Genomic DNA, 23,049 nt, shown 5'->3' on the forward strand with positions numbered 1-23,049 from the left:
TCGTTCACACGGGGGGGGGGGGCGAATCACCTCTGTATATATGTGGGCGCAGGCTCCTATGGGGACCTTGGGTGCACAAATGCAAACAAATATAGAGCATAGCGTATTTTTGGGGGTACAAACACGCCGGTGTGCAGCCGCCCTCGGGGCCGAAACATACAGGGAATATGCTGCATATTGACGGACGGAAGGACGCCGCTGCCCTGTGAATGAGCCCTCACGGCTCCAGCAAACAGGCGATATCATGACAAAGAACGCTCGCGAAGCCGCTGCCATGACAGCCATTGATTTCAGTCGGTTCCCTCATAGTCACTGTTTTTACGTGTGAATTTCCATTAATGCAAATAATCTTTGCCATGATCTACGTTCCAACGCAGAGGAGTCTATGAGCGTGCGCAAATGCGTCCGCGCACAACCGTGCAGCTATGACTGATACCGGGGGCTAACCCCATTTGTGCATGCTATGGTGGCCGGGCCTCGTATAACACCCCATGTGTGCATGGTATGGTGGCCGTGCCTCGTATAACACCCCATGTGTGCATGCTATGGTGGCCGGGCCTCCTATAACACCCCATTTGTGCATGCTATGGTGGCCGTGCCTCGTATAACACCCCATCTCATACACATTCCGGCCAGAGTTCCTTAGGATGCCCTCCAATAAGGGAGCCACGGCCGCCATGATTAATATCGTACCTACATGCCGATACATCACATGACGTAAGGCAGATGTACGGCATCCTGGGGGCTCCAGGGGTCACTCAGCGATCGGAGTGAACTCACCCTATCCGTACTCCACTCACAGCTTTAAATATAGTCGCTGTTGAGCCGGGACCTTCGAATGACCAATAATCCCAATGATTGGTTTCTGTCCTTGTCCCATCTCAGTGGAGGGAAATCGCAGTCAGCAAGTCTGGAGGATGCGCATTGCAGGCGGGATGGGAGACAATGGTGGAGGGATAGAAACAACTGACACCCCTTTCTAACTTTGTAGCTTCCTTGGATCTGGTTTGGGTGTGAACGGCGGCTGAATGACTAGTGATGCGCTCTGCTTGGCAGGAGACACCGAACCATTTGCCTAGACTCAGTCAGGTGGCAGATGGATACGCAAAGATGGGTGATGATGTGCCAGCATTATTTCATCACAGGCCCTATAACAATGTTCGGCAGTGAAAGGGTGCTTTAGGTTGTTAATTAGGAGGTTTGGTAAAAGATAAGTTATTCCCTCTGCCTGAGGCTTCGGGGTAGGAGAACTTTGAACCCAGATGGTGTGCGAGGAGAAGCTGGCCGGGCTGCAGGCCAAGAAGGGTAAATGGGCTGTATTGATGATGTGTAATGAGTTATGGCATCAGGCTGAATAGAGAGGGCAAAGTCTGATGTATAGCGAGTGAACAGCCGGTCAGGGTTCACTTTGTGAATGGGTTATTGTACAGGTGGAATACTCTGAGCCGTTGCTGAGTCTAACACAGTTGACAGGTGTCAGACTTTAGAGATATCCTGGGTGTACACGTGTGTTCCTGAGAGTGGCGCCAACCATCTTTACACTGGCTGGTATTTTATGTGATAACGTTGGCACCCCTGGCCAGTGCCCAAGTTTATAAGGACTTCACATCTGCCCCCTCCTTAGCCCCGAGCATGAATACAGCAAACTGCTGAGATAAAGCCTGCACCCGTCCTCCAGCTCCGGCGGCGATCTGTTGCTGAGATAGATCTTGCAATATAACTGTATCTGGTCCAAGAGGTGGAGCTGCCGGGGCTCAGATATACAAACCCCAGTGTGAAGGGAAGTCCAGGACAGATCTGAGCTCCCAGCAGCAGTATGGCTCTGACTAAACATTCACGGATTACATTGAACGACGGGCACAAGATACCGGTGGTTGGACTGGGCACCTATGCCCCCGAGGAGGTGGGTGACCACAGCTCTTAGCTATATAATAAGACTAATGATATCATGATATAGTACATTTTATGATGATGTCATCGGTTAAAGTTAGCTCTGCAGGACTATTATAAGAGGGGCGGCTAACTGTCTCTGGGGGTCCTCAGTGCTGGAGAGATGGGATATAAGGCGGCAGGGTGGTGGTGGTGAGGGGGGGAGGATTGGGGGGGGGGGCTGTATTTCTTGCCTCCAGTGGGAACTTTATAGAGACAGTGATAAAACTTTCTGCTAACCTTTATATCTGCGGCCACCTCTTTACTGCCCCTTGAAGCTGCGGTTAAACATTTTGCATGTCAGTAAGTTGTTGTGACTTCCGGAATGTTAGACCAATCAGGCCGATGACATAAAGCACAGCACCCCATTATGGCAATTTTCCATTTGCTACCCCAAATCCACAAGCCTGTTTCCCACCTCGTTTCTTGCACTAGTTGAAGGCCCAATGAGGACCTGTGAGGGCGGACGGTCTCTGACCGCCTCCGGTCCCCGATAGTCCTGGTATTGGGAGGCTATGAGTCTTTTCCCTGGCAGCCCGGTTATATGTGATACCAGCGGATGTGAGCGCTCCGCACAGGCTGGTCCTCAGGATTCGGCCATACTGGTGTTGGACTGCTCTTTGGACGTAGATAGCAACTAGACCTGGGATTTGACATTTTTTCTTACAGTTTGCTCTCCTGGTGCGGCCGCTACATAGATGACGTGTTTTCCCTTGGTCGGGGGCCGCGGGGGCCGTACCAGAACTGCATCCCAATAGTTACAGTTTTCCCTCTCTTCCCGCTCATTCTCCATCTCTTATGTAGATTTCAGCGCTGACCTTGATGGGTAAGACGCTTCCATACCGAACACCAACCTCCTGGCGGCATGCCACCTCACCCGTCTCCGCGCCCGCACTGTGCCAGGCAGGGAGGGGCTTTGTGTAAAATGGAATTGTTCTCTCACTAACCAATTATATAGTGAGATGGATGAAGCTATTCATCGCCCGGCGGAATGCAGACCTCCACCCTGATCCCTCACAACCGCTCCGCCTGCGGTGGTATTTACCGCCGCACTTAGTTGTGAATTTCAGGAAATGTTAGTTAGTAATTCTGCACCCGCTCTGCATGCTGACGCCATCCTCACATCTATCCCCCGCAGGGCTCATAGGACTGGAGCAAAGAAAGACCCAACTTTGGGTCAACTCTTATCGCCCCCCACGGCCCCTGCCAGCGGGCATCCTGGGTCATCTACATGCGGACGTTCCTAATGTGGCGGCTGCTCGGTTCTGCGGATCTTATTTCATGTGTTCCTGCCGATTCACTGGATATTATATATATACTACTAGTAGCGCCCCTCCTGTAGTGGATCCCATCACTTCTGTCCGCAGCTTCAGCATGTTGGCTGCACCTCTTACCCCCATACACCAAATGGCGCACCCGCGAATGTTTCTGCAGTTTCTGCACATTTTTTCACCAGACATGCTGGTAGTTTGTCAAATGAGAGATCGGACCTGATTTGTACTCCTAAGGGTTAATTGCCGCAGTTTATCTCCCTTCTTTCTGCTTTGTCACGATTACTTTTGTGTTTGTTTCCTGATTGTACGTTTTTTTTTTTTAAACCGAGGGGGGAGGGGAGGGGCGCCGGGCGCTACGGCTGATCCACATGGAAGCACGACTCTGCCGGGCGAACGGCGTATATCCGCAGCTCGATGCGCTCACACCCGGGGTCCGGCGTGTCGTAGAGCAGCAGAGACACATCACGCTGTATACTTAGGGGTCCGGCGTGCCGTAGAGCAGCAGTAATAGACGTCACGTTGTATACCACTTGTATACTTAGGGGGTCCGGCGTGCCGTAGAGCAGCAGTAATAGACGTCACGTTGTATACCACTTGTATACTTAGGGGTCCGGCGTGTCGTAGAGCAGCAGTAATAGACGTCACGTTGTATACCACTTGTATACTTAGGGGGTCCGGCGTGCCGTAGAGCAGCAGTAATAGACGTCACGTTGTATACCACTTGTATACTTAGGGGGTCCGGCGTGCCGTAGAGCAGCAGTAATAGACGTCACGTTGTGTACCACTTGTATACTTAGGGGGTCCGGCGTGTCGTAGAGCAGCAGACACACGTCACGTTGTATACCACTTGTATACTTAGGGGGTCCGGCGTGCCGTAGAGCAGCAGAGACACATCACGTTGTATACCACTTGTATACTTAGGGGGTCCGGCGTGCCGTAGAGCAGCAGTAATAGACGTCACGTTGTGTACCACTTGTATACTTAGGGGTCCGGCGTGTCGCAGAGCAGCAGAGACACATCACGCTGTATACCACTTGTATACGTAGGGGGTCCGGCGTGTCGTAGAGCAGCAGTAATAGACGTCACGTTGTATACCACTTGTATACTTAGGGGGTCCGGCGTGTCGTAGAGCAGCAGAGACACATCACGCTGTATACTTAGGGGTCCGGCGTGCCGTAGAGCAGCAGTAATAGACGTCACGTTGTATACCACTTGTATACTTAGGGGTCCGGCGTGTCGTAGGGCAGCAGAGACACGTCACGTTGTATACCACTTGTATACTTAGGGGGTCCGGCGTGTCGTAGAGCAGCAGAGACACGTCACGCTGTATACCACTTGTATACTTAGGGGTCCGGCGTGTCGCAGAGCAGCAGTAATAGACGTCACGTTGTATACCACTTGTATACTTAGGGGGTCCGGCGTGCCATAGAGCAGCAGAGACACATCACGTTGTATACCACTTGTATACTTAGGGGGTCCGGCGTGCCGTAGAGCAGCAGTAATAGACGTCACGTTGTGTACCACTTGTATACTTAGGGGTCCGGCGTGTCGCAGAGCAGCAGAGACACATCACGCTGTATACCACTTGTATACTTAGGGGGTCCGGCGTGTCGTAGAGCAGCAGTAATAGACGTCACGTTGTATACCACTTGTATACTTAGGGGGTCCGGCGTGTCGTAGAGCAGCAGTAATAGACGTCACGTTGTATACCACTTGTATACTTAGGGGGTCCGGCGTGTCGTAGAGCAGCAGAGACACGTCACGCTGTATACCACTTGTATACTTAGGGGGTCCGGCGTGTCATAGAGCAGCAGAGACACGTCACGTTGTATACTTAGGGGGTCCGGCGTGCCGTAGAGCAGCAGAGACACGTCACGTTGTATACCACTTGTATACTTAGGGGGTCCGGCGTGTCGTAGGGCAGCAGTAATAGACGTCACGCTGTATACCACTTGTATACTTAGGGGGTCCGGCGTGCCGTAGAGCAGCAGTAATAGACGTCACGCTGTATACCACTTGTATACTTAGGGGGTCCGGCGTGCCGTAGAGCAGCAGTAATAGACGTCACGTTGTATACCACTTGTATACTTAGGGGGTCCGGCGTGCCGTAGAGCAGCAGTAATAGACGTCACACTGTATACCACTTGTATACTTAGGGGGTCCGGCGTGCCGTAGATCTTAGGGAGACGCACGGAGCTGTTGCAGAGTCGGATAGCGGATGCATCTGAATGGCGCTGCTGTCGCCGGCGGCGGGGGTGCAGCGATGCAGGATTCAGGATATGATGCAGCCGACGGAGTAACCAATCGTACAATATTTATTTACAAACGCAGGAATAAAAACAAACAGCAACATAGTAACAATGAAGCAGTTGGACTTTTACCTTTTAGTATCTAGACGCCATCTACTGCGAAGACGTAGTAACACCGTGTGAACAATATCAGTAACAGGCGGCTGATAACAGCGGCGTCTCAGGAATACAGATCGCGGGGTGTAATGCATCTCCGTTAGGGGTTCACACTCCATGCAGTCTATTAGACAGGCTGGTCACAGTATACACTCGCAGTATCTCCCTAAGACGTCTCGGTACCCCAGGCCACATTTGCCTCTTCCCCCTGTCTACAAATCACTCAGTCTGTGAGCAGAGGCTGGAGCGCCAGAAACCTGCCAGCAGGTCAGTATCCTCGGGGTGAGCTCTGTTTCCCCACAGCAGGCGGCTGACTATATTTTAACCCTTCCTGCTGTGCACATCAAGTGTCCCTTCATAAGGCCGGCCTCACTTACAGTTTTGTTGTGCAGGAGTTGCCACCACTATTAACCCACGAGATGCTGCAGAGCCGGCTGGGGATGCAGCCGCTGCATTGCACCCACTCAGGCCCGTGAACTGACTGCACCGTCACCAGCTTTCTCAGACTCGGTCCTCTGTCTCCTCAGCATTGTGCACCTTCTCTTCCCAGTCAGCGGCCTCTTCTTCCTCTGCCCAGCACCGGCTCCACTCATTACACAGCAAGACATCACCCATTTTATATAAGGGCATTCACCAATCACCATCAGTCCAGTAAGCGTGTTCAGTTCTATCTCCATGGCAACCTTGCCCACTTAGGGTGAGTCCCTTGCGCTGCATCCGGACGTCAAAGCAGGAAACCATGCCAAGAGAATACGTCGAAGTTATGTAACCTGAGAAACTGTACCAAAAAGTAAGTTAGTTCCCCTAGTTCCTGCTGGTGGTACCACACCTGTGTTACAAAAAATACTGGCCAAGGTAAAAGGGGGTGTGGTTTAGGGGTGTAGTATGGGGCGGGGCTTATTAAAACGTATGTTTATTTCATGTGTTATTCTAGTGTCTGCAACTAACCATTGTGTCCCCCTCAGTGACTCAAAAAATAATAGTGCCCCCAGTAGTGGCCCAATTGTAATAGCACCCCCAGTAGTAATTATGCCCCCAGTAATGGGCTCAATAGTAATACTGCCAACAGTAGTTAGACTGCCCCCAGTAGTGGGCCCAATTGTAATAGCACCCCCAATAGTAATAGTACCCCCAGTAATGGGCCCAATAGTAATAGTACCAACAGTAGTAAGACCGCCCTCAGTAGTGGCCCAAATTGTAATAGCACCACCAATACTAATAGTGCCCCCAGTAATGGGCCCAATAGTAATAGTGCCCTCAGTAGTGGCCACAATAGCTGAAATGCCCCCCAGTAGTGGGTTCAATAGTAATAATGCTCCTAGTAGTAATAGGGCCACCTCTTTATGCCCTCCTCATCCTGAACCTCCGGTCAGCCAGCAACCGCACATTTCCAAGTATTTGACTCACTTACTCTAGCTCCCTCTTGGCCTCCGCTGCTGTAATCAGAGACTGCCGGATGTGTAAGACGCAGAGGAGAGGTAAAACTAAATACCAGCACCGGCCTTTTGACTTAATTACCGGCTGACCAGGTTAGATGGCAACCCCAGTTGGCGATGGTCTGGGGACGGGGATAGATGGCAGAATAAATAATAAGGAGCTGTAGCCATCATTTAAGGGGATGGGAGGGAGGACTGAGAGTGGTAATCCAGGCCCAGTTCAAGTGAATGGGAATTGTGCCTACAAGACCATTCCAGGCTCCAGCAGGGTGTATGGAGATGTGTGTTTCCTGCATACGAAAGATCTGAACACTAACGCCATGGCTCCAATGATCAGCTGATCAGTGAGGGTGTAGTGTTAAGGACCGCTACACATGACCGGTCACATTAACCTTTCAAGTCTTGGGTTCCAAATCAATTCGTATCCGCTGCAGCACGGAGGCCAAGAACCACACAAGAGTCGGTTTCCAGTTCTCCTCAGATACGGAGAGAGAGCCACGGCAAGTATATAGCTCGCTCTGCTTAAGGCGTACGTACTCTGAGCGTTTATTGACTGAGTACATTTCTCAATACAGGAAAGCAATACGTCATCATTAGTCATGGGGTTAGAAAAAACATCAAGAATTGTGCTTTGTTCAACAATCAGCGCAGTGAGAATAAATATGTGAAATGGCCTTGTAAAATGATTACTCCTCCCGGACGTTTTCCCATCCTCCCTTCTGGTGCTTGGATGATCGCAGCCTCTTATCAGCACGGTTTGCTCCTTTCCCATAGCTCAGGGTTGGGGGAGTTTCTTTTGATAACGACTGTACAAGGCAAATGTTCTCGGATGAATAGAAAAAAACAAATCATTAGACATTGCACCGAAAGCCATGCTCTGCAGTTATTTCTGCTAAATTTATTGTTTCACTACACACAAGCTTATTTACATCTTATAATGCTACATTTTGTATCTAGCGGCCATTTTGAGACAGATTCTTCCATTTTATGGACCTGTACCTTCTCAGTAGGACCCTACCAGTCAGCTAATGAACAACTATCTGAAGAATAGACCATCTATGATTCACACCTGGAAGACTTCTTTAAGGTGAGGATCTCTTGAGAATACACAATAGGCATTATACATAAAGGCACAGCAGGCACAATACTAGGGGTATACAGGCATAGTACTGGGGTATAGGAGGCACAGCATTGGTGGAATAGGAGGCATTATACATAAGGGTACGGCAGGCATAGTACTGGAGGACCTCAAGGCACAGTACATTGGAGCTCAGAGGAAGAGTGCACTGGGGACCTTTTGGATCTCTCGGTGGGCCCCTGAGCTAAGGAGAGAAAGCCTCTGCCTGCAGCTCCTTCTCCAGAGATGAATGCACATTTGAAGTCCCTCCCTGCCATTCAGCAACCAAGAACCTGATGCCACCTTCATGTGCCGCTTATTCTGCACATAAATGCTCAGCCAATCACTTACCATTCATGGCAGAACTGTGATTGACTGAGCCGGTGATTAGCTAAATGGACATTGACTGCTGTAGTTCAGGGTAGCAGCATGCTCAAGGGAGGTCCTAGTGGTCTGTCAGTGGGGGGTCAAACCCAGGAGCTCTTTGGTGCCAGGCGGCAGTTCTATCTGTTGAGCTATCCAGTCCTCTGACAAGCTCCCCTGTTCCTAGCTCTTATCCAGTCCCTGTTTCCTTGATTGCACACTCTATATAAACTTTGACTTGGACCTCCTTCCCTTGTGAGATTATTGTGCTCTCAGCCCTTAGTCAAGCTCAGCTACCAACTGTTCCTCTCACTACAATGGCTGCTCCTGTGTCCCGACCTCCTGCTTTCCTTGACCTATCGTCCTGCACTGATCGCAACAAGAGGCTCTGAACCTACATCTGATCGTAGCACTGCCCCCCACTGATCAGACAGGGGATAGCTTTCAATCTTAGTATAACTTCTGTAATAAAAACAGGTCAACCCCTTCCCAGACTTTCACAGAACTTACCATTAATTCATATCATCTCTTATAGTTCCCCAAGTCTATGGTAGAAGAGGCCGTGAAAGTTGCTCTTGAGTCTGGGTATCAACACATTGACTCTGCATTGATCTACGGCAATGAGGTTGAGGTCGGCCGAGCTATCAATGCGAAGATCGCGGATGGGACAGTCAAGAGAGAAGACGTCTTCTACACCAGCAAGGTAAGGGCAGTGATGTATTCCTCTAAGCAGCCATCAGTTGTCCTCCTAAGCTGTTATCTCAGTCCCATAACAAGTAACAGATGCTGGATGACACCTCGTCATGGCCACCATTACAGTATTGGGGGCTCTCAGCCATCAGCCAGGATTTCACAGACCCCTTTTATCCCCTCCCTCTAGCTCTGGAGCACCTATCATTCCCCAGAATGGGTCCGTCGTGGTCTGGAGAAGACCTTGAAGGACGTTCAGCTGGAGTACATCGATCTCTACATTATTCACTTTCCCGTTGAGTTCAAGGTCTGTAAATTACCCCAAAACTACCCCATAATGTGCCCAACATTTAATAAATGGGTCAAGGCTGACCGGAGGGGAAGCTACAGGCTGTCCGGGTCCAGCTGCTCTCATGGTCCCCCTTCTTTTTGATACCAAATGCCTCAGGTTGTGTTTTGATGACTTTTTCTCTCGTTTTTCAGCCCGGTCACGATCTAATGCCAACGGATGCATCCGGAAAACCGATTTATCACAATACCGATATTCGAGACACCTGGAAGGTACGGAGACTCACCCCAAAATCTGTGCAGGGATCTAAACTTTATAGCGGTCACCAATGACATCTGGTTTTTGTATGGGTTCAGTTCTCAATGACCATTTCCCCCTCTGCATGCCCAGACCAAATGTTTAACCCCTTAGTCATGCGGCCTCTTTAAGCCATAAGGACACAACAATTTGGGGGAATTTCCATCTCCAATTTTTTGAAAGCTCTAACTTTTTTATTCTTTCTGTGACGGCCGTATGAGGGCTTGTTTTCTGCCATTTGTTCCATTTTCTCGGGTACATATAATTGTTTGCACACCTTTTTTTTACACTATTGATCATACAGCATAAATGACATCACACATTTCTTCTGCGGGCCGGTTATGCCAATACCAATATGATATATTTATTAGGGTTTTGCACCTTTTTGCGTGATGCGCTGTAGGTAAATTGGTACCCAGTTGAGGCACATATGGCCCTTTTTCAATCACTTTTATTGCATTTTTGGAAGGTTGAAGTAAACAAAAAGAGCGTTTTGGCTCGTTTTATTTCCTTTTTTATAGCGTTTACTGTGCAGGATAAAAAGTCTATTCAATTTATTGTCCATTTCTTTACACGTGCGACAATGTCTATCATGTGGGTTTTTACATGAAAAATTTTTTTTTAACAAAGAGGGAAAAGTGCAAAAAAAAGTTTTTTTATTTTTTTGTGCACTTTTTATGTCCCTGTAGGGGATTTGAACCAGCAATACTAGGATCATTATGATAATTCATTGCTGTACTTCTGCATTGCGATGCACTATCACTCCTCATAATGATCACAGGCTATGGCAGGCACAGACCCGAATACATGGCGGAGGGCTGATGTGCCCAAGTTCCATGCTGTATTAAAACAGTGCCAACACATAATTCTGCCTCCACTATCCTCACTGGGGTTACAGTGTGTGGTATAATGACATTGATGATGTGTCACCCAACTGTCCATTAGCTTCCGCTCAGGATACTGGGAAAGCTGAACTGCTCAATATTTGTATCAGGAAGCCTTTGCTCATGATGGCAATAAAGTTAGCTAGTGACAGGGGGATGCTAATTCACCCCCTTGCCGGTGAGGATCGACATCTTGGATATTTATTGTGGACGTTCTGGCACCGCGACTGCTAATGTCCGTGTCAAAGGAGAATTTAATGTTGGAGAGGTACTTCCATCTCTGTGCGACCTCCACAACCTCCAGAATTGCCTATGCAGCGTCCGAGGAGTGGGCCCACAGCTGAGGAGATGGTGGGGTAGATAAGTATATTTATGTCATGGTGGCGCTACCATGTCCTCCCCTGGGGGTAGCTCGGGACTTGTCCAAGTTACTGCTGGGGGAGGTAACAGGGAAAAGTAACCAGGAGTTACATTAAAGTTTTTTGTCACTCGTGACGCCACCATTCCTTGCTCTGCGGTGAATCTCGGTGAAGCAAATAACTTAGTCCACACACAGGGAAACTTCCTGGACAAACTGGGATGATTGGCCGTTTACTATAACTTTGGCAAATTCCAAATTACAAGAGTAGCTTGTCATAATTACACGCATAGAAGGTGGTGTGACAGGGAGGACTCTTGGGGTAATCTGGACAATCCACAGTCCTAGTTATCTGTGTGATCCCGCTCCCAACGACTCGCTCTCTCTCCAACACTCTACCGGTCAACACTCACGCTTCTGGTGCCTTTTCTCTCTCAAGCAGCGGTCCTTCTTTCTCTCTCTCTCAGTGCTTACTGGTAGGACTGGGACATCCTTGGCAGAGTAGGCCCAGACCAAACAGAAGGGAATTGCTCAGCTTCCTCCGTTCTCCACCCACAGACCGATGAATGTCTTGAAAGCAGAACTTCTTGCACTTTCACTCTTTTTGCTCAGACTCTCTCTTATTGACTACCTAGACTAACTCCCAGACTCCCTTTGCAACCACATATATAAGACAGAGTCACATGACACACAACATGATACATTTTCAGACATAACCCAGACATTAAAGGGGTTGTCCCGAGGCAGCAAGTGGGTCTATACACTTCTGCATGGCCATAATAATGCACTTTGTAATGTACATTGTGCATTAATTATGAGCCATACAGAAGTTATAAAAAGTTTTATACTTACCTGCTCCGTTGCTAGCGTCCTCGTTCCCATGGTGCCGACTAATTTTCGCCCTCCGATGGCCAAATTAGCCGCGCTTGCGCAGTCCGGGTCTTCTCCTCTTCTCTATGGGGCTCCGTGTAGCTCCGTGTAGCTCCGCCCCGTCACGTGCCGATTCCAGCCAATCAGGAGGCTGGAATCGGCAATGGACCGCACAGAAGCCCTGCGGTCCATGGAGACAGAGGATCCCGGCGGCCATCTTCAGCAGGTGAGTATGAAGACGCCGGACCGCCGGGATTCAGGTAAGCGCTGTGCGGGTGTTTTTTTTAACCCCTGCATCGGGGTTGTCTCGTGCCGAACGGGGGGGGGGGGGGGTTTAAAAAAAAAAAAAAAAAACCCGTTTCGGCGCGGGACAACCCCTTTAACTAATTACGCGCTGCAGAGGTGCAATACACATAGCTCTAATACACACCACAATGAAGACACTGACAAGACAATGGCACAAGACAGACATATAACATTAGGGAGGGGCCACACTAACTCTGGGTCACTACAGTCCCTCTTACTTAGAACAAGCAGACCCCGACGCCTCTTAAAACAGAATATATAATCCGGAGTTGGGTTTTCTCAGTGTTCTACTCCTTAACATCTTGAGAATTATGTACACAGTCATGGAGAGTGCAAGGCGAAACCTGTAAACACGAACTCCCTCTTTGGTTACTACTCAGAGCTTACCCATCCTGGTGTACTCAGACTTCCTAAGATGTCACTTTCTCTGTAAAGCCATAATATTTGACAGATGTACAAAAGTGGTATGGCTATAACCACTGGAAAATTACTACTAGGCTGGACGGAATCCAGGATGCACTAGGATTGCTATGGGGCACTTGCACAATTCTTCTCCCCAAAGACTAAAGAAGAAGTACAACACTGTAGCAGAACAGGAGTATAGGAAAGGGTGACTGTTCAGATTAGAGGAACAAAATGTAAGTGGTATAACCAACACTTCCTCTGAATTGTGAAGGGTGGTAGCTTAAAGTCAATACCCCAACTGAGCTGACTCCAGAGCAAAGATACTATTGATGCTGCGCCTACTGTGACATCTAGAACGGCAGACAGACACTGGGCACTTAAGTGGATTAATAGGGTGTAGAGTCTAGACCTCCTGTCTCATACCTTACTCAAACACATGCAGTCATTTAAGTGCAAGCAAAACCTTTTTTCCCCTTTAAACCCCTTTCACTCTCAGGCACATTATCTTTAAACATTCTGAAATACAATTATGCATTCTTAAACTGTAGTAATATAAAACATTCGTAATCCAATCATGCATGAGGGAATAAATAACTTTAAAGTCCTTTTAGGAGCATAACAGGGATAAAAACAAAAAGTCCAAAACAGAATAAGCAACTGGAGTCTATCAGCACCATGTCACCTTTTTAACAATGGGTGGCCCAATGGGTTCCTTGGTCTCTGACTTGGTACTGAAACCGGTCAGCGTATTGCAGTCCACTCCTGACTGCCGCTGGGCTTGTGTCAAATCCTGCAGGTTAGGAGTTGGTACCGGGCAAGCAGGTGGTAGTAGAATACTACTGAGTGGCTGTCACAGTCCTGCTGGGGGTTTTCCATGGCGGTTGTCCACAAAATAGAACCCAAAGTTCGAGTCCCCATATTCCCGGATGAACGAGTGCAGCAATGGTGGTAGTGCAGCTCTCACTCCCTGATTATCATGATGAATTACAATCCACGGATGGCACCACCATTCCACAAAGCCTTCAGGAACTCTATACCGCTGTAACCTTTGAGGCGTTTTTTCGGTGGGGGAACAGTGGAAGGAGGAGAGAGCAACAGAGTCACAGTCCCGCGGCTCCACCAGTCTCTCTTCTGCTGGCGGTGAAGTGGGAGAAGTGACTGACATCACCTCCTGTAGCTCCGGCTCATCAACCCAGCAGAACCTGGATTGGGGTGAAGGACATCCCGCAGTGATGCAGTGGAGAGAGATAGAGGAAGTCATGCTTTCTACAAGGGTGCTTAAGCTGGTCTGTTGGGCCAAGTCCAGAGGCTCACTTACCAGCATTGGCGGCTCCTCCCCTGGGCGGTCCTCAGCTAACTGCTGTTGCATTTGCTCCCCGGTGGAGCTGCTCCCCCTCCCCCTTCTTTTCCCACAGCCATTGCTGAAACTGAGTGGCAGGAAAATTTGGGGAGTTCTGTAAGGGTGGAGGAAGAAGAAGCCTGGGCGCCATCTTGAGTCTCCATCTTGTCCTCCACATTTTCTTATATAGAGTGTAAACTGGTCAATTCTATCTTATCTAGCAACACCAGAATAGGTCATCAATATTGGAAGTCCAGAAAACCCTTTAACCCTCAAATTGAACTGGAAACAATGCTCTGTGCTTACAGCTCTACTTCCACATTTGCTCCCATATGACATTTTATGGTGGTGACTTTATGATTTATGACCCTTGGGTTGACATGAGCTCTAGTTACAAAAACGTAGCAAAGTCTTATGTTGCTACAAGTCCGTATCTGTGTCCAAGTATTAGAGTAGTCAGCGCTGATGTAGTGGAGGCTGACTTTGTGTTGCGTTGAGTCCACCTGAGTGACACTTTTCTTCACATCTTTGCTGTTCTGTATTTCCACTTTCACTTCTGTATGTCATCAGATTTCATGTTCACAAAACTAACTGACAGAAGCCCCGATACCCCCGGGCTGGAAGGATGGATACAACGACCCGAAAGCTCACTATATCATCATGTATGTCTGTTGGCCAGTAAAAGGTCTCGTATCTACAGGGTTACTGGGCTTCTCTTGCTGGGAACAATCACACTTCACTCTACTGGTGACACCGGACCAAACCTTTTTTGCCTTTTACCTGTCGGGGGCGACACTGAGAACAGAAGCGAGCTCTAGCTTTACTGCTCCATCTGTATTGTTTTAGGCTATGGAGGACTGTAAAGAATCCGGGCTGGTCAAATCTATAGGCGTCTCCAACTTCAACCACAAACAGCTGGAGTACATCCTGAGCATGCCGGGACTGAGATACAAACCTGTGTGCAACCAGGTAACCCCGAAATATTCTGCCTCCCCATAATGTATTGTGTTATTATAAAGTGTTATTATGAGTTGCTGCCCCCAGCCGGCAGACCCAAGATACTTGGGCGATGTAAACGAATGCCGATTGCTAAGCATGTCAATTGGGGCTCATTCTCAATATGCCAGGACTGAGATCCAAAACTGTGTGCAACCAGGTAATGCAGAAATATTCTGCCTCCACCTAGGCCCCTACCTTGTACCCTCATCCTCTGCACCCCATTGCTCCAGCAGTGCTAACATGTCAGATATTTTGTCCTTCTTCAGGTTGAATGTCACCTCTTCTTGAATCAGTCTAAGTTGCTGGAGTTCTGCAAATCACATGACATAGTCCTGGTGGCGTATGGGGTGCTGGGCTCCACCCGTGATCCGAACTGGTAAGACGTGACATGTGACATTCTTAAAGGAGAACTCTCTCTGAATTGTAGGAACCAAAGATGAATCAAAGACCACTTGTGTGTTAGTGAGTGCTTCACATGCTCCGCCCTGGTCACATGAGGGTGACGTAATCACAGGTCCTAAAGCAAAAAACATGCAGAGCCTGTCAGCAGCCGTGTGCTAACAGGACCTATGATGCTGTCATGTGATCAGTCACTTGGGCTCTGACTTCCGCAACTGATCACATGACGGTGATGTCATCACAGGTGCCTCACTTTATTAAAAACCTGCAGAGCCAGACAGCAGCCGTATGCACACACAAGACCTGTGATGGTGTGACCATCATGTGATCACTCACCTGCTCTTAGCTCTGCCCCTTTGATGATGTCACTGTCATGTGATCAGTCACCAACTCTTAGCTTCGCCCCTGATCACATGACTGTGAAGTAATCATTACAGATCCGAAAGCAGCAGAGGCCGATGAAGAATGTATATAGTACAGCTCTGTGTGTAATATGCGCATCTAGCAGAGCTGTGTGTGTCTGTGACAAGCGCATGTAACATAGCAGTGCTGTGTGTGATACACACATGTAGCAGAGCTGTGTGTCACACGTGCATGTAGCAGAGCTGTGTGTGGTGTGTGTGACATGCGCATGTAGTAGAGCTATGTCTGCTGTGTGTCACACATGCATGTAGCAGAGCTGTGTGTGGTGCACATATGACAGAGCTGTGTGTGGTATGTGTGAAACGCACATAGCAGAGCTGTGTGGTGTGTGTGATGCACAAGTAATAGAGCTGTGTGTGACATGCGCATGTAGTAGAGCTGTGTGTGTGGCACGTGTGTGTAGCAGAGCTGTGTGTGGTGTGTGTCTCTGTACAACGCCAGGTGGCACCATGATATAAACAGTAAAAAGTACTGCGCTCATGGTACCAAGAAACACCAGATGCTCCAAATGATGGACAATGTGAAGGAAATACGTTTTGACAGGAGCAGAGAAAGCTCAGGATTTGTACTTGATAAAGCAGCCACATCGGCCCCCACACACGTGGCACTATATACTGCTTGTATCACTTCCACATCATCAGCTTTTACTGATTATACAGGAGGCTCCTCCGTAACCGTATTTCCTTCACATCATCCATCATTCGTGCATCCGCTGTTTCTTGGCACTCTGAGCGCACAAGTCCTTTTTTTCCTGTCTACTGTTTGTATCTCCACCACTTCTAGGGTTCTTTGATACCCCAGACATTCTTTTTGCATGCTCTCTTCGGATGTCCTTTTGGGACAGGGTATCTCCCCCCATTAGCACGTCCCCTATTGGCACACCACAGACAATGCAAAACAATGCAAAGATTTGGCTGTAATCAACACTTCCATGCACAGAGGCGCCGTCCTGATTACCGTTAGGCGGCACCGTGTTACTTGTAGTTCAGCCTCCTGATGCCGTACCTGTAAGGTTACATTGTTGTCCATTCCTTCAAACCTTTGAACAATGAAAAGGCTGAATTTGCATGCTTTGGCTAAATTATACAGTTAGACTGTGCCCCTGTTATACTAAGCCATGCCCTCTCATAGTAATAGTGGCCCACTCACATTACCAATGCCTCTGATACCTTTCATGTCTGGTTACTCCCCCTCCTCACTCACTTTCCTGGCAAGGCTGAGGATGTCTTCGCCCTTTTTCCCTGCATATACCTTCCCCAATCCTGCTTGCAGCGATGTCCATGGGCTGGCAGAAGAGGCATGGTGGGCACTGGGTCAGGGGGCACCTCTTTATCTGGTTCCGGCAGCTCTTGGACTCTCGCTGCATGTGTCCACTGACATCATTGTGGGCACATACATGTCTTATGCCTCCCAGTGGGCCGACCCCTAAAATCTGGGACTGTTCCACTAAATCCAGGATAGTTGGGAGGACTGTTTTTGTTTTTTAATCTTCTTGAGCAAAGTCTTATCTACATTGTATCTTTACTCTTTCAGGGTTGACCAGAGCGCTCCTGTCCTGCTGGAGGACCCTGTGCTCAACGCAATTGCAAAAAAACATGGCTGTACTCCTGCCCAAGTGGCAATGAGACACATGTTACAGAGGGGGATCGTGGTTCTCGCTAAGAGTTTTAAAGCGGAGAGGATCAAGCAGAATCTTGAGGTAGGAGATTGAGAATCTTGAGGAGCACATGCTACATAGATGAGGCCCAAAGAGATTGGTTCCTCACAACATCTCATGGCCAAACCATGTCCATCATGGGACCTCTACTGTCTTTGCTCTCCTTACTCGTACCTGTTTGTTCATACCATCTCATAACCTGGTCCATTGTGAGATCTCCACACCCCAAAACAATCCCATGAGCCAACCAAAACTGTACCCAACACATAAAGCAGGAGATCTGAGAACATCACAATCACCGCCCAACGTCCGCAGCCTTAAGAATATATTTGACTTCTTTTGTCATTCAATTTCAGGTTTTCAACGTTAAGTTGAGTGAGGAAGACATGAAACGTCTTGACGGACTGAACCAAGACAGACACTATGTGGAGTATAAGTAAGTAAAGCACCTTGGAGGATATTGTCCAAAAATACTGTAAAAACATCATAAATGGAATTTCGGTCTATTGTCTGTAGTTATAGGGATCCATGAAGCGGCGCCCCGAGCGGACTGTGGAGCCACAATGTACAATACAAAGTAATACTGCTACATAATGATCCCATCCTGCAGCCACTCATGGCTCAATCATCACCGCCATACAACGCCTGAATCATATGTGGGGCTTAGTATGACGTTCCCTGGTAACGTGGTGCATGCAGGCGGGGAGCCCTCTAGTGGTGCAGCCTATTTTGGCTATAGGGACGTGACGATCTGTGGGGGGAAAAACAGAAGAGCCCTGGCATAGTTATAGCACTGATCAGGCAGCATAACTTACATGACGTATATGTTCTGCGGGTTGGTACGGTTACGGCAATACCAATATTATACATTTATTTTTAGGTTTTTCCACTTTTGCACTGTAAACCCTTTTGGGGAGAAATTCCTTTTTTTGTTTGCCTCCAAAGTCCTACAGCTTTATTATGTGTCCGTGGACGCAGCTCTGCCACGGACTGCTGTTTGTGTGAGAGCTGGAGTTTTTATTGGAACGATTTGGGGGCACATGTGGCTTTCTTAATCACTTTTATTGCACTTTTTTAGGGCGCCCACCCACTGGCGATTTTTTTTCCTTTGCGTTTTGCGTTTTTTCTCAAGAGCAATTAGTATTGAATGTGTTCCTGTCCACTTGCGTTTTTTTTTTCAGTCCGTTGCAATTTTTAACATAGGAACTGTCAGTTGCATATGTGTCCTTATTTTTCTCTTAATGCACCCATGAATGTCAATGGAAATTAACGGAAAAGGCGCGAAAAACACGCGGAAAACGCGCCAAAAACGCGTGGAAAATGCCGCGTTTTTCACGCACGAAAATCGCAAACGCCAGTGGGTGGGCGCCCTTAGGAGGTGAAATTACCAAAAAAAAAAGCATTTTGACTCAGTTTTTTAGCTTCTTTTCACAGCATTTGTCCGCAGGATTAAAATTGTGTTCAATTCATTGTGCCGGTCGCTATGGGTGCAACAATATTAAACTTGTGTTTGTTTTTTAAAACAAAGAGGAGAAAATGTGCAAAAATGTTAGATTTTTTATGTCCCTGCAGAGGACTTGGACTTGTGACTAATTCTGTACTGCAATGCATTATTACTTATCATTGCAATCACAGGCCATGGCAGACATGTGCATCATTGACTGGTATGTAGCTGCCATTGCAACCCATCAGCCATCTGTGATTACATGTTGGAGGGCCAATGAAGTCGCAGAAGGCATGCCCTACCTCTGTGAACCTTTCACTTGCTGTGATTAACACTGATCACTGAATGTGAGGGGTTAACAGCAGGGATCGGTGTTCTCTTTTGGAGTTCTTGACTTTTGGGTTCCCCTAGGAAACTGGAGTCCAGAATGACTGTCCATTTTGAAGAAGAATCAGCTTTAGGCTTCTCGTACATTTCAGGTAGCTGTCGACCAAGCACTCATTTGGTCAACAGCTATCTGGCCCATACACAGGCACGCTTGGGCAAGCGTACATTTACTGTGACCATAGAGAGAGGCAAAAGACACTACCGGACACCTCCTGGCACCAGCTTATCTCCCCAAGAACAGAAAGATCAGGGAGTTGAAATCCAACTGTCCCACTATTATCTACCACAACATCTACCATACATATTAGATGATCGTCCAGTCCTACCAAAATTAACAGGTTTTGTTCGATCTACATCTCATATGTATGGAAAACCAAAGGGCCATCCTAATTTTCCTTTCAACAAACAGGATAGCGGTTCAAACACACACGAGGTCTTCACATATCCAACTGAAAATGAGGTCAGTGTCTTGAATCTGTACCAGAAGGTGCCCGGTACAAAAGTGATGACTAGGAAAATATAAATAACCAGTCAATGGATACTGATCACTGGAGAAGTGCTACATAGTACTGGAGACATTGTTAATTAGTACTGGACATGTATTAGTAATAGAAATGTGTTAGTACTGGAGTCATGTTGGTACTGGAGACGTATTGCTACTGGAGACATGTAAGATAGTAATGGACATGTCTTAGTACTGTTAGTTAGGTCGGTGCACACTTACTGGGTGTGTGAGTTGCAAGTTGTACCCTAGCCTCTCGAGCACATCGGATAGCACGTCCGATTTACACGGACAGAGTGTAAAGACATGCATTAGCATGTCCTACATCTCATCTGTGATACAGACGGAAATAAGATATGTGATGATTTTTCAGGTGGGACATCGATCCTTGTGAAAAATCATCAATTCGAGTAACCCCACAGGCTGTGATGGGGCCATGTGTTACCCATGAATTAACATGGAAAGCAACAGCCCCAAATATACCAGTGTGCTGGAGGCCTTACTGCTGGAGATGTGTTAGTATTGGGCAAGTGTTAGTACTAGAGACAAGTTAGTGCTGGAGACAAGTTACTGCTAGAGACAAGTTAGTGCTGGAGACAAGTTAGTGCTGGAGACAAGTTAGAGCTGGAGACAAGTTAGAGCTGGAGACAAGTTAGAGCTGGAGACAAGTTAGAGCTGGAGACAAGTTAGAGCTGGAGACAAGTTAGAGCTGGAGACAAGTTAGAGCTGGAGACAAGTTAGTGCTGGAGACAAGTTAGTGCTGGAGACAAGTTAGTGCTGGAGACAAGTTAGTGCTGGAGACAAGTTAGTGCTACTATCAAACATCCACAATTTTAACATAATTCTTTCTGATTTTGCAGGTGGACGGATCACCCAAAATTTCCATTCCATGAACCATATTAAATTAATCAGCCATGCTGCATTGGGACCATAACGATGGTCTCTCGTCTATGGACATGGAGTATCCAGAAGCCTCTAGGTGTCTAATTCTGTAGAAATGGAATAAAGTAACTGATTACACTAATATGCATATGAGTCTGAGAAAATGTTACATTCCCCACCTGAAGGCATGATGGTGTCCGGCTCCTCCAGGGGATTATCAGGATCAGCCATTATGTGTATTTGGGTAATAAAAGTATTCCTGACCACATTGTGTCTTTACTGATTGTCCCTCCCAGCAGTCATTATAGTCCGTCAATTAGAAATGAAGGCTGCAGAATAGAAATATGCTGATAAACACAGAATGCCAGTTAAACTATGATCAGAAATAATGTTAGGCCAATTTCCATGCAAAACCCAGGCAGATTGTTGGAAACCAAACAGACCCCATTAAAAAATAAAATAAATCTTGTTATTTGCATAGCGCCAACCTATTCTGCAGCATTTTAAGGTAATTTTTAATTTATTATCCCCCACCAAGCCAGGTAATCATTTTACTGACCCCGGAACTATGAGTCACCCTTGAGACAGCTACCTGAACCAAGCGGGAATTGAACTTGCACCCTTCAGGTCATAAGCAATAGATTGGGACTGCATTACTGCTGCCTTAACACTCTGCACCACACAAGGCTCAGTATAATCAAATGGAGCTGCTCGGCAATGGGAATTTCCCTTTCCTGCTCTCCGAACAGAGCAGAAAAGCGGAACCCCCAGTGCAGATGTAGAACCACCATTACTCTTCCTATACACATATGATGGCTTGTTAAGCTTAACGTCCAGCAAGGGAGCTATCCAGAGGCCTGAGAGTGCAGTAAGGAGTGCTGCTGTCTGGAGTGCGGGAGGTCTCGGGTTTGACAATAGCCTCCACCACCTGTGGAACTCCCCTGTGAGCCTTGAGGCATGCACATTTTTATCTGGCTCCCAAGAATTCTCCTTTGGCCTGTATCCCTGCCACTGCACCAGGTACCAGGAGTGTTGATTAGAAGGCCAGGAATGAAGATGGGATGTGTACCATAATTGGCATAGAATGGGTTCTGGGCGGTTGAGCTGCATTTGGCATCATTGTAGGGGAACTTCGCTGTTGATAGATATAATCCACCCTGTCGTCCTGGAGATGAGAAATGAAGCAGCAGAGGTACTGCTCCAGGGTCTGGTTCATCCTCTTGGTCTGGCCGTTAGACTGAGGATGAAAGGCAGATAAAAGATTTACGGTGGTTCCCAGGCCTGTACAAAAGTGTTTCATGAATTTTGATGTGAACTGAACCCCCCTGTCAGAGACCACATCATCAAGAATTCCATGTAGTCTGAAAATCTCCTGGATCCCCAACTCCGCGGTGCTCAGCAGTGGGAATTCCTTCGATGGAGATGAAGTGGGCCATTTTCGTAAGTCGGTCCACGATGACATGAATGGTAGTCATACTTTTTGAGAGGGGCAGATCCACAATGAAGTCCAAAGATATAGATCCCCATGGTGTGGATAGAACTGTAAGAGTCTGTAGAAAACTCTAAGGCAGAGCTCGTGGCGTCTTGTTCTGAGCACATACTTCGCAGGAGGGGACATACCTCTTCACATTCTGCTGTCGGGCCACTATAAGGAACAAAGAAAGAGTTCCAAAGTTTTTGTAATGCCCAGGTGACGGCAAACTAGGAGTCATGGACCACTCTAAGGACCTCAAGTCAAGCAGCCATAGGAATATATAGGTGGTCTTTTCGCATCCTCAGTCCATTCTATAAAGCAAGATAGGGACAACATTTGCCTTTTTCCAATCTTCTGGGACTTCTCCTGATCTCCACGAATTTTCAAGGATTATGGCGAGTGGTTCAGCAATTCCCTCCGCTGCTTCCTTCAGTATCCTAGGATGTAATTCATCCTGACCTTGAGACTTGAATTCGTTTAAGCTTGCTAAGTGTTTCCTCACCATCTCTCTGCTTTATTTTGTACGATAAGACCCAGCACTTTTTAATATTTCCATGGACGGAGCTCTTTGAGGGGTCTTCTTGTAAGTGACCAGCTGTAGCTTTTATTGGTACCATTTTGGCGTACATAGGGCGTTTTTGATCATTTTATTGGGTTTTTGGAGACAAAATAAACAAAAAAAAAACCTTTTTTGTTGCCTTTCTGTGCTTTTTTTTTTAAATAGAGGTTTACCATGCGGGATAAAAGATGTGCTCAATTTTTTGTAGGGTCGCTACACCTGCGGTGATGCCGAACATACTTTTTTTTAACTCTGTTTAAAAAAAAATGAAAAAGTGTGCAAAAAAAAGGTTGATTTTTTCGAGGGATATATATTTTTTGATCACTTTTATTTTTTACCTTTCTCTATGTTCCTGTCGGGA

At 47.4% G+C, this 23,049-nt stretch overlaps 1 protein-coding gene across 3 annotated transcripts; it reads left to right on the forward strand.

Annotated features, from left to right (window-relative positions):
- The first annotated feature begins 1,728 nt into the window (after positions 1-1,728).
- On the forward strand, positions 1,729-20,921 carry LOC136610950 (prostaglandin-E(2) 9-reductase-like). Of its 3 annotated transcripts, none has more exons than XM_066590158.1 (10): positions 1,768-1,903; positions 8,002-8,131; positions 9,060-9,227; positions 9,405-9,521; positions 9,698-9,775; positions 14,809-14,931; positions 15,228-15,337; positions 17,317-17,482; positions 17,797-17,876; positions 20,634-20,921. In XM_066590158.1, exons 3-10 carry the CDS (start codon positions 9,072-9,074, stop codon positions 20,674-20,676), a joined length of 873 nt encoding a protein of 290 aa, XP_066446255.1. In that variant the 5' UTR covers positions 1,768-1,903; positions 8,002-8,131; positions 9,060-9,071; the 3' UTR covers positions 20,677-20,921. The 3 variants fall into 3 exon arrangements, with proteins under 3 accessions (XP_066446254.1, XP_066446255.1, XP_066446256.1); XM_066590159.1 differs by having other exon boundaries at positions 1,801-1,903; positions 8,052-8,131; XM_066590157.1 differs by lacking the exon at positions 8,002-8,131 and having other exon boundaries at positions 1,729-1,903.
- Positions 20,922-23,049: the final 2,128 nt, after the last annotated feature.

Source organism: Eleutherodactylus coqui, chromosome 2 (genome assembly GCF_035609145.1).
Source record: "Eleutherodactylus coqui strain aEleCoq1 chromosome 2, aEleCoq1.hap1, whole genome shotgun sequence".
Classification (NCBI taxonomy): domain Eukaryota; kingdom Metazoa; phylum Chordata; class Amphibia; order Anura; family Eleutherodactylidae; genus Eleutherodactylus; species Eleutherodactylus coqui.